Here is an 11,938-nt window from a genome sequence, read left to right as displayed (position 1 = left end):
TCCCCACCACCCCCACTGCCCCCCCGCCACCCCCCACTGCCCCCCCGCCACCTCCCACTGCCACCCCCCCTGCCCCTCCCCACCACCCCCACTGCTCCCCCGCCACCCCCCACTGCCACCCCCCCCTGCCCCTCCCCACCACCCCCCACTGCCACCCCCCACGACCGCCCCCCCGGCCCTGCCCCACCCCGCCACCCCCCCTACCCCCCTGATCCGCCCTTCCTCCCACCACGCCCATCAGGACGAGCCCCCCCCCCTCACCCCCCTCCCCACCCCCCTCCCCACCCCACCACTTAAGTCGCGCGCGCGCGCGTGTCCCCACATAACGCCCCGACGGCGCGCGCCCAGAAAACCACCCCCCACCCACCCCCACCACCCACCCCCCACCCACCACCACCCCCACCCACACCACCACCACAGGCCACGCCCCCAAAACAGCTCGGCCACGCCCATTCCGACTGACCACGCCCACCGCGCGAGCCCGCGGCGCCCACTGCGCATGCGCCACATTCAAATACGCCCTTGGGCGCGAGATTTGGCGCGAGCGCGGCGCAGTTCGCCGCCGACGTCGTTCGCGGGCATTTCGCGCTCCACTTTCTCTCTCGTGAAAATAAACAAACATCGGTTAAAATATTTAACGGACTAACGTTTCGTTAGAAACAAATTATTCCCAAAGCGAGACGGTCAACGTTAGCGAGACGCTTTGTCGATTGACAAAGTTGTATTTAGTTTTTTTTTATTTGGCTGTTTTTTAGAACGATTTCTATTCGAATTTAAGTTTGGTGATTTTTATTTGTTTTGTCGGCGCGGCGACCCGTTCCGTCTCCTCCTGCTGCTGCTGCTGCCCCAACCCCCGTCATGTCGAGGCGCTCGCGGAACAGGTGAGAGGCGCAAGGAGGAAGGCCGCGTACCGGGTTCGCGCCCGCGTACACACACACGCACGCGCGCGTGCACACATACATGCACACACACATGCACGCGCGCGCGCACGTACACACATGCACATGCACGCGCGCGTACACACATGCACACGCGCGTGCACACACACATGCACACATACATGCACGCGCGCGTGCACACACACACATGCGCGCACGTACACACACATACATGCACACGCGCGTGCACACATACATGCACACACACACATGCGCGCGCGTACACACACACACACACGCGCGCGTACACACACGCGCGTGCACACATACATGCGCGCGCGTACACACACATACGCGCGCGTACACACATGCACACACACACATGCACGCGCGCGCACATGAACGCGCGCGTACATGCACACACGCACACACATACACGCGCGCGCACACACATGAACACGCACATGCACGCGCACACACACATGCACGCGCACACACACATGCACCCACATGCACGCGCACACACACATGCACGCGCACACACGTGCACGCGCGTACGGGTCGAGGCGACTTAAGGAACGGTCGTGAGCGCGCGCGCGGCAGGGAGAGCCGCCTGCGCATGAGTCGCTCGCTCGAGTCGGGTGCGCGGAGTAAGGAGAGTCGAGCGTGACTCGAGACGACTGCCTGGGGGCAGAGCCTGCGACTGAATGGCCGCGTTGGTGAATGAGCCAGTGAGGTGAGTGAGCCAGTGAGTGGGGTGAGCGAGGTGAGTAAGAAGAGTGAGCGGGGTGAGTGAGCCAGTGAGTGGGGTGAGTGAGCCAGTGAGTGGGGTGAGTGAGCCAGTCAGTGGGGGTGAGCGAGGTGAGTAAGAAGGGTGAGTGAGAGGATGAGTGAATAAGGTGAGCAAGCGGGGTGAGTAAGATGAGCGAGTGGGTGAGTAAGATGAGTAAGTGGGGTGAGCGAGGTAAGTGGGTGAGTGAGTGAGTTGAGTGAGGTAAGATGAGTGAGGTGAGTGAGTGAGTAGGTGAGCGGGGTGAGTAAGATGAGCGAGTGGGTGAGTAAGATGAGTAAGTGGGGTGAGCGAGTGGGTGAGCAAGTGGGGTGAGCGAGGTGAGTGAGCGAGGTGAGTAAGATGAGTGAGTGGGGTGAGTGAGTGGGGTGAGTAGGTGAGCGAGGTGGGTGAGTGAGCGAGGGCGCACGTGTCGGCCCGAGACGACCTCGTGTCGAGCAACACCGCGTATCGTACAGTACGTACAGTAGTATAACGCATGCTCTTTGCTGCTGCTGCGAGTGAAACTGCACCGCGTGAACTTGTGAAGGGGCGAGTGAGTGTGCCCACGTGCGCCTGATGGGTGAAGGGGGGCTATGTGGCATATGTTGTGTACCTTTGGACAGAGAAAGTCCCGAGTTAGCCTTCATGGATCCCCGCTGCTACCTAATGTTGACCCCCCCCCCCCCCCCACGTGGCTAATTAGAACACTTGCAAAATCGTCCCCACGTGTCTGCGGCTATGCTGTGTGCAGGTGTGTGAGTGCTGGGACTGCGTGGAAGCTGAGTGGTGTCGGAGCTGACAGTAGTGTAGAGGACTTGGAACGCCAAGGTCGCCGTCCGCTGTAAGGTGGACGTTTAGCAGGCATCTTCTTCGCTGACGAGTTTCCACTTCTCTTAACAAACACTCACCTCTTCCCCCCCCCCACCCCCAAGCTCATCTCACGACCCCTTCATCATCTCCCCCCTTCATCATCTCCCTCCTTCTAGAACTGTTTTCGTTCCTGTTGCTGCTTCACAATCTTTCTCCATGGCGAACCACTCATTTCCAATCTATCCAAATTCATAATTTGCTCGCATTTTTATTGTTTTACTTTATTCACGCATCACAGGCTCACCCATTGCCATTCTCTCGTCTATTTTGTTCACCTCGTCATCTTCACGATTACATTCCTATGTATCTTTGTTAACGCTGTAAAATCGCCTTGGTCAAGGCGCTATTATAATTACGTTTATGGTATCGTGTAGTCCCGACCTAAAACGCAGGACATGATTGGTGTGCCTTGTCATTGCCCAAATAAATGCATCTTTGTAAAATTATCCGCGGCTGAGCGGTAAAACTGCTGCAATTATTGACCATATGTCACTCGCCCCCCAACATCGATCAAGTCCCGTGTGAATGGGCTCTCGTCAACTTTAATTCGGCGATATTTGAGGGTTTTGATGTCGCTTTCTCTCAAGAAGGAGGGCCCAATCGTGCAAGCCATTACCGTGATGTTACAATGCAGACCGTTACATAAATTGTCAAAGCCTAATTAGCTCAACGCCCCCCCCCCCCCCCAAGGCTCACCTGCTGGGCTATAGCTAGCTACATTATGGTGTGTGTGTGTTATGTACCAGTGGCGATTATCTTAACAGGTCTTGGGCATCCCCTAGGTCGACTTGGCCTCAAATGAGTACCCGGTGCGGCGTGTAAACATCGCCACTGGGGGAGACAAAGGCGGCCGGGCGTAGGCGCTCGCGAACAGCACTTGCCCCTACAGTGTTGAGGCTACACGGGGGATCTTTGTCCTTGCGTGTTATGTCCGTGTGCGTCTTTGTGTCCAACTGGATCAATTAGCGTGGGTCGTTGTCGACGAACCCCTTAGATAATTATTAAGAGGGTTGCATTCATTGCAGCCGATGTCTGGCTGGAGGCGGGCGGGGTGGGGAGTGATGGTGGTGGTGGTCATGCCTGTTGAGTGAAGAGGGGGGCCATCCCCATGCTTAGTCAAGCGGGTGACCAAATTCATGAAGTTGGTGACCAAACTGTTGGGTTGATGCTGCTGCTGCTGACTGGACTGGCGCACAGAAGTGAGAGTCAGACGCTGAGCAAGCGAGAGCGGTGACCACCACCAACGCCCCCCCCCCCCCCCATGTACTACAGTATACAGTGCTAAGTCAAAAAGCACGTGTTGCATGCAGTCCCAAAGCGAGAATCGTGCCTGGCTGGGCTGGCTTGCTGGTGTTGTCTTTATTGTATAATAAACTCTAGCGATTATGCGGAGATCTCGTTCGACCGGCTGCGCATATATTATGGTGAAGATGTGGAACAGTCGCCTCGGATTGCCTCTGGCGTACAATAATGCAGCGTGTTTGAGTACAGTACGGCGTGGTTATACACACAAAGTGGGAATCCCTTGCTGCTGGTTTTGTAACAGCGCTTCGTTTTGGGGGGGGGGGGGGGGGTACTCACAACTACCAGAGCATTGCACTATTTGTATGTGTATAGTATCTAGATGCGAGCCGCCCTAGCTTTGAGGGGCAGGTCATGTTAAATTAACTGCAGTTTAACTTTAGCTGTATTCTTTGATCGCGCACACACACACACACAGGCGCAGCATTGTGTGTTGTTGTAGTATCAGTACTATGTCGTAAAAAGTCGTGCTGATGATTGACGGTGCGAGGAGATTATCATTGATAACCATCACGCTCGCCCAAGTTTGCGGGGAAAACTTACAATCGCCTCGGTGGGACGAGAAGACTCCACAAGTTCTAGGGCTTTACAACATAAACGCACAGCAGCTTGGTCACCCTTGGGGGAGAGAGGGGAGTGGGTAGAGAATAATAAACATTGTGGTTGTTAAACCCGGAACGGCGACTTTCACACTTGAACACGTGGCGCGAACAACCGAGCACAGTGATTGTTAAACGCCATAAGCACGTGGCGTGCGGTCACACATCATCATCATCGCACAGTCATGTGGCCCATGATTAACTCTTGTGCTGCGTGATTAATTATTGTTGTAAATGGGGTTTTTTTGTGTGTGTGTGTGTTGTGGGGTAGGCGGGTGGGGTACGCGTGATGTGGAGCGTGCCTTTAAACGTCCCAGAGAAAGTGCACGTGTGTCTCAAGAGACGGCGCTTGTGCAAACATTCTTGGACACGTTGCTCATCGTCTGTCCATGGTCTTCGTGTGATTCTCTCGGCTCCGTGGACGGGGGTGGGGGTTGGTGAATAATGTGAAGTGAATGCTCACGAATTGACATCCGTAGAGTCATTACATCCGTAGTCATACCGCAATAGACATTTACAGCATCTGCTATGAAATATGCGAGTTTTATTAGGTATACATTCGCGCAATGCAGCTATCTAGCGTGATATGACACTTGAAATAAATTGGATAAAAAGTCCAGACTCCAGAATAGTGGCCACCTACGCAAAAAGTTGTGCGGCAGTGGAGTGAATTAATACATTGGGATTTTTTTTGAACAGCGATTAACTAGTGCTAGTTTCGATGTAATGTATGACAAACAAAATGAGGAACTCGGCAGAGAGACGTATCGTAGGTTTTGGCTTCTACGGTCATCATTGCACAATAATGCCGCCCAGTGAAGGCGGCATGCCAAAAGCCAGTGGCGGGAAGAAGAAGACGAAAAAACGTGCGTTTTATTTCAAGTGCGTTTACAGTAATTAATGCGAAGGAAAGCTGTTGGCTGGGTTCTCTTTTTTATGGCAGTAAGTAAAAAAAACTGGCACGGGAGTGAGTACTTGTTGGCTCGCAATTTTGTGAATAAAAAAAAACTTGGTGAAGATGAGCGAGCGAGCACTGAAAACGCCCCAAACTCATCCCAGAGTAGAAGAGGCGACACTAAAACCCACCGCGTATGGATTGGTAGCAGCAGATTAAAGCTGTAATATTTCGATGTTGTTTATCCACTCGAATTGCCTGCGATAGAAGCGGAGTGGATCTGGTCCGCCCCTCCTTTAAAGTTGTGTACAACGTGGTCGATGGTTTGAGATTCGCGGCTACGTAAACGCGTGTCGAATCCGCTTTGAAGCCACTCGATTAAGAAACTAGAATCAAACAGGCACCGCAGCTCCTGCGAAGACGTCGCTTTTGCTGGGTGATATTCTTAGGTCTTGACATCTCACGTAATCGTCGTGATGGCACTGCGTTTTCGTTGCACGGGTGCCGCACCTAATTTAAATGGAATGCTCTTGCCAATAACATGGTAAGGGGATCCAGAGTTTGCCGGTTGCAACAAATGATGCTGGATAATGTTGATCTGGAAAAGCCAGAAGGCTTCTCGTACTAAACATTGTTTTCGTGTAGGTGTGGAGACAGTAAGGAAGTGAGCTGTATTATTTTACCTGTAACTGTTGTTAGTATGGTTCAAAGACTGGGCCGGCTACTTTGGTTTAAAATTGATGCATTTTTCTGTCAAGTTTTGAGTATGAATGAGGAAGGTCTTGGTTGAGGATTTGCTAACTGGTTTCACTTTACCTCGTGTGCATTTATGGTCGGTTTACCGAGTGCTGTAAAGTCGATAACATCTACCCCATATAATGTAGTTACAGCCCTTTGAAGGCAGACTTTGGTTTAAGCCAAGGAAAGTGATTGCTAATCATTATTAAATGCAAGCCACGCTTCCTTGTTCTCATTCACTTATCATTCACCGACATGCATTTCTTTTACATTATGAAGTTGCCTGCTGCCATGCCAAACTATGCACAGATATAGTCCGAGGCTTGTTGTCGGTGCTAGGTGTCTTCAGCAACCTAAACATACACAAAAGTATTGTCGAGACTCGTACTAAGTTCTCGGTTGCTTTGCATGTCCACTGCAAACCCCACTAAGTAAACAACGCGCACCTTGTTTGACTTTTCCGTGGGTGGGAAGGACCATAAAACGTGATTTTTTTTCCTCTCTCTCTTCACATTGCTATGCAAAGATGCACTGTGACAAGCATTATTTCCTTATGCAGAGCCATACACTCTCTTTGCTGTGCATCTTGCCTGCTGCAAGCAGGACACGTGAAAACAAATGTGTTATAGTGGCGGCAGAATTTTTCGAAACTGAAAAGTTTCCAATGACAAGTTGCAGAGTAATTAGTTACATAAATAACTGTAAAACGGTTGTGTGCTGTGTAGTGTGTGTTCCGTATGTCGAGGCAGACACAAGACCAAAGCTGTGTACTGCAAATGTTGTGGCTTTCTTATGCCAAGTTGGGTTTGCATGATCCAGAGTCTTAATTTGTAAATGATGGTGCTCTTCAGTGACCCAAAGCTATGTGAGCTGTAGGGATCAGTACACAGAATCCTATCCACCTTTTGCATATATTGACGCAGTAGACGACATTACATGTGCGTCTATTAACACCGCCGAGTGTATTTCATGCTCACGTAAATAACCCTATATGCAAAGCCCTTGGCACAAAGTCGTCATTGATGTTTTGATATAGGTGTTCCTGTGTCGCCTTTATGCGTTGAACGCTTTAAGTACACACACACACACGCCGCCAGCGGCAAGTAGTGGGGATATTCTCGAGGGGTCGGGAGCGGCCGTGTTTGGTTTGTGTAATGAGTTTGGGATCGCGATAAATCCACCCACTTGGAGGAAGGGGTGCTGATGATGGGTGGGGTGAGAAAGGGAGCCGGGCAAGTTGGTGGGGAGAGAGCCCGAGAGAGAAGGGGGGGAGGCGGAGACGGTGATTGACCCCGATTAGTGTGCCTTTTGTGTCTTGAACGCGGCGTGTCGACTCGAATAAAGGCTGCCTGCACGCCGATAGACTGTACACAAACACACGAGGCACGGCTCATCATCCGCTTGGGCTGCCGCGACCATGAAGTTTACGTACGTGCACTTGTAATAATACGTGCAGCCGCGTTTGCTTCTTGCCCGTAGTCTTTTGCAAGATTCCTGTCTAAAAGTCATGAATGAAACAACGCGGGGGGCGCGTGCACACTTTATTTAGCATTACGTTTGGCGCTTGGAAAGTCTCGTTTAAGTGGGAAAGTAACTGAGATTAAGGTCACCGTGATATTGTTCGGTCACGCGCGCTTACTGTGAAATTTATATAGCCCTTATTTCGGCAATTTGTGTCGGCTGTCGGTGCGAATTACGAGACGCGATTGAATTGGTCGCAGTGCCGTTGTCACCGATGCAGACAACTAACTGCCCGTTGAAATCGTACAGATGTTCCTGAAAAGTTAAGTCGCCAAGTAGAACCTTTAACCGCTCAGCATTTGACAGCCGAACCGGTTCTTTAACGCACACATTTTACAATGTTTTTTTTTCATATTGCAAATTCAGTCCGAGCTTAATCGTTTGTAAAGCGATCGGCAAGGGGGGGAGGTTTGTGCCATTTGAGGAGGTGTGCGATTGCCCGCAAAGCTCACGCCGTGCCGCGGGTCTGCTCTTCCCCTGCAGCACGTGCAGCAGTGACGAGGACGACGATGAGGTGGAGGTGAGAGACCACGACTACGAGACGAGCCTCCAGAAGGAAAGCGGCAAGCGGCCCGGCTCCAAGGCGCGCTGGTCCCGCGAGGAGGCAAGTTGCCGCGAGTGTGTTATCTCGTGTCGGACTTATCCTGCTGGTTTGTAACGTCGGGAGCCGAGAGCTTGAAGGAGACAGCCGAGGAGGCAAGTGCTAGTGTGATCGTCATCTTGTGTTCTGAACATCAGACTTGTCCCGCTGATTTCTAACGTCGGGAGCCGAGAGCTTGAAGGACACAGCCGAGGAGGCAAGTGCTAGTGTGTTCGTCGTCTTGTGTTCTGAACATCAGACTTGTCCCGCTGATTTCTAACGTCGGGAGCCGAGAGCTTGAAGGACACAGCCGAGGAGGCAAGTGCTAGTGTGTTCGTCGTCTTGTGTTCTGAACATCAGACTTGTCCCGCTGATTTCTAACGTCGGGAGCCGAGAGCTTGAAGGAGACAGCCGAGGAGGCAAGTGCTAGTGTGTTCGTCGTCTTGTGTTCTGAACATGAAGCTTGTCCTGCTGGTTCATATCGTCGGGAGCCGAGAGCTTGAAGGAGACAGCCGCTTCAATGTTCTTCTGTATGTAGCAGGTTTATGAAGTGCATTAAATCATCCGTTGCGATTATTTATCACAGTACGTGCATTGTACTATGTGCACGATGTGAGTATTTGTGAGTTGTGATAATGATATGGTAATGTTAAGATCTAGGATAATGGAGCAGACGAAACTATAACAATTAGACAAATGTATATTCTTGAATTAAATTGTGACTCCAAAGCATGAGGATTCATGCAATTGTTGAGTTTGGTGTTTAGTATGTTTTGATAGTTGTGTATTTGTTCGGTATTGGGAGAATATATGATTTACCTCAACTGTACCGATTGAATTGTTTGAGCTTCATTTAGGTTATGAATTGTATTTCATAATTTGTGTCGCCTTATTTGTGTATAACATTAAGTCATATTGAACTATTCTGTAGTGTGCCATCTCTCAGTTGAATATAAAACTGTTAGTCTGAATGGGCTCTCATCTGGCTTTAAATGGTCACTTAGAAAGATCATCTGTGCTTTCGTGAATGAATACAGTGTGTTACATTGAATTTTTAAAAAAATCATAAACAGTTGCAATTTAAACAATAACAAGCCTATAATATATCCCAGTGTATTAACAAATTGCAATTGATAGTTGTGTAAAACTTGTATCAGTTACAGACTTGATTTGTTGTTATTTCCTTTTAAAGGTACGGTAAATAGAAGGGCTGACACGTGTTCTTTGGTTGTATCTGTGCAATGTGTAGAATGCAAACACCACGAGTAGCCGATATCTTCCAACTTTAAATTAATGAGTAAGACTGGAGGTTACCCGAAGAATCTAAACACTTTAATGATTGTGCTGCACTATAGAGTTGTGTAACCTCATGTCACGGGTACCTACAGTTGTATATCCTAATCTGCTGCTACAGGTGGTTGAGTCCACAACCTCTTGGAGTTTTAGATTGTTCCTGTTAAACACGTGTATCGATTAAAATGCTTGAAGCGCAATTGGTTGTTGAAAAGGAAAAGTGACGGCAGGATTGCCTCTTTAGCACGGAATCTTTCAGCAGTTTGTCACTTGCATGACATGCAACAGGTCACACCTATGGCATATACCCAGAGGCATGTTCTGCAGTGCAGTTAATGCAAATGTCACAACGGGACATTTTATGATTCGGAATAATAACCCTGCGAAGTGTTGGGGAGCATCTCACTGTGGAAATTACGTGACATTTTTAGTCCTGTGGTAAAGAGTGATGGGAAAGTCCCTTGTCAAGTTTTCAGATTAAACTTGAAAAATATTGTACGATTTTTGTCGTATTTATTTCACGTTTTATATTTGCACGTAATTTGAGGCTTTGCTTTATCATTAATTCTGTCATCAATTAACATTTAAAAACTTGCCTCGAGTATGGTTTAAGCGATCTGCGTGGTTATATTATCCATCATTTGCGACATGTGCAGAGCATTGTGGACAAACCAATCTGATTCATTTTTCTAGCCTTTGTGAGATTTAAATTGAGCCCTGCAATGTTTAGCAGAAGCGGGCTTCAAGGCCATGTGTCATTTAGTCAGAAATGCAACACTGTATTGTATTTATATTATGCTCCTAAATAACCGCTCAAGGATCACGTAGATTTCGAGTCAGTAGTGTTCTTTGCCTAATACAAATAATGCAGATTGCCCAGTACTTTTTGAGTTTATTTGTCCCATTGTTGACACTCGCAGCAATGTCCTTGTAACCTTACCATCTAGAAAAATTTAGGAATGTTGCTTGACCCACCTCAATGTTGCTATTCATATGCAAAACCTCAAAGAATGTAATGATAATATGGGATTTTTTAATCTACCTGCCACCCCAGTTTGCTGTATCAACTTGCCAATTGACCGCAGCAACCACAACTGAAGATCCCAAGATCTCTTGCTCCGAGCCATCTGAGGATGATAAACTGGATTAATTAACTAGGAAATTATGAATGCATTTGTTGTAGTTAGTATCTTCATGAATTAGTCAAAATAACACCTATTGATTGGTTTTGATGTGCTTTCATTGTGTTAATTGTATGCGATACTTAATTTTCTTGTTACACATTGCGTTGTTTCCTGATTTCCCCTAAAAAGGAGACTCGTAGTGTTGGACTCACTTGAATTAAGTAAACATTTTGACTTGTAGTCGAATTGAAGTGCAAATATATTTTTTGTTCTGCCTTCAGCAAATACCTTTTGGCAGTACAGTAATTACACATTGATGTTGTTTGTAAGCTTGTAATTTGATAACTAAAGTTAACTGAACACCTTTTTGTAATTATACTATCTTATTAAGGCAATTGTCTTACCTTAGACCTTATCATGCCTCATATAAGCCAATGGAATTTACATTCAGTTGCAACTTGAGCATTACCAGGATGTAACATTATTTATATTTGGGTCAACTTATATAGTAGTTTAGATTTTGCAGTGATTTTCAAATCAAGTATACTTTCCACAACAACCCAGAGTATTCAAGATGACATTGACAAACATATATCTTTAATGTACGTCACGAATAACATCAACACTCAAGCTTGTCTCTCAACACTTAAAACTGCGCGGAGGAATAGCTTTTAAGTCTCGATGTATCCCTGCAGTCAAATTTGCTCGCGAGGAAAACTATGAAGCTTCTCGTATTGGAAAGAGCTGCATTGTGCTAATAGCCACACTGTGTTCTCACACCCAGGACGACCTTTTGAAACGATTGGTGGAGAAACATGGGAATGGCGACTGGAAGTTCATCGCCAACTTTTTTACAGTAAGCACCCCCCCCCCCACCCCGTTGCAGTGACTGCATTCAATTACCTTTTCACCTTTCTTGGCAGTGGAAAAATAACCTTGACCTCATGCGCGGTTTGATAAGTTTCCGTGCTATTTTTTCCCGCAAGTGTTGTGGTGCATTCCGGTGTTCAAGGAACAAGAAGTCAATCGAGGCGTTGTGATATTTTCATTGGACCTGTCGGCGTGTGCTGCGTGTTTTGTCACGATTAACGGGACGCTCTCTTGTCTATTTGTAGAATCGTTCCGACGTGCAGTGCCTACACCGTTGGCAGAAAGTGCTCAATCCTGAGCTTATTAAGGGGCCGTGGACAAAGGAAGAGGATCATAAGGTATGCAAGCGGGCCTGTTCACTGTTAATGTGAAAATGTGAAAGTAATAAAGTCTTGGTTCCTTTTTGTGGTTAAATAGGGAATTGTTCTACAGTGGGTTTATATATATTTCCCATTTTGTAGAGTTATATTATCAGCACATATCCTGTTCCTTACCA

General features: G+C 48.1%; 1 protein-coding gene across 7 annotated transcripts in view; it reads left to right on the top strand.

Moving 5' to 3' along the window:
• The first annotated feature begins 531 nt into the window (after positions 1-531).
• MYB (MYB proto-oncogene, transcription factor) overlaps positions 532-11,938 on the top strand; it is a 30,205-nt gene continuing 18,798 nt past the window's right edge. The window contains exons 1-5 of one of the 7 annotated variants that reach the window (XM_061569264.1): positions 532-881; positions 2,402-2,491; positions 8,068-8,179; positions 11,357-11,428; positions 11,688-11,780. In XM_061569264.1, coding sequence (XP_061425248.1) covers positions 859-881; positions 2,402-2,491; positions 8,068-8,179; positions 11,357-11,428; positions 11,688-11,780 — 390 coding nt within the window. In that variant the 5' untranslated portion in view covers positions 532-858. Of the gene's footprint in view, positions 882-1,396; positions 1,615-2,401; positions 2,492-8,058; positions 8,180-11,356; positions 11,429-11,687; positions 11,781-11,938 lie in introns of those variants that run through there. The other 6 variants (XM_061569262.1, XM_061569266.1, XM_061569263.1 and 3 more) reach the window with 6 other exon arrangements.

This window comes from Lethenteron reissneri, chromosome 43 (genome assembly GCF_015708825.2).
Source record: "Lethenteron reissneri isolate LAM-NWPU_2019-01 chromosome 43, ASM1570882v1, whole genome shotgun sequence".
Taxonomy (NCBI): Eukaryota; Metazoa; Chordata; class Hyperoartia; order Petromyzontiformes; family Petromyzontidae; genus Lethenteron; species Lethenteron reissneri.
This window is presented reverse-complemented; position numbering and strand designations above follow the sequence as displayed.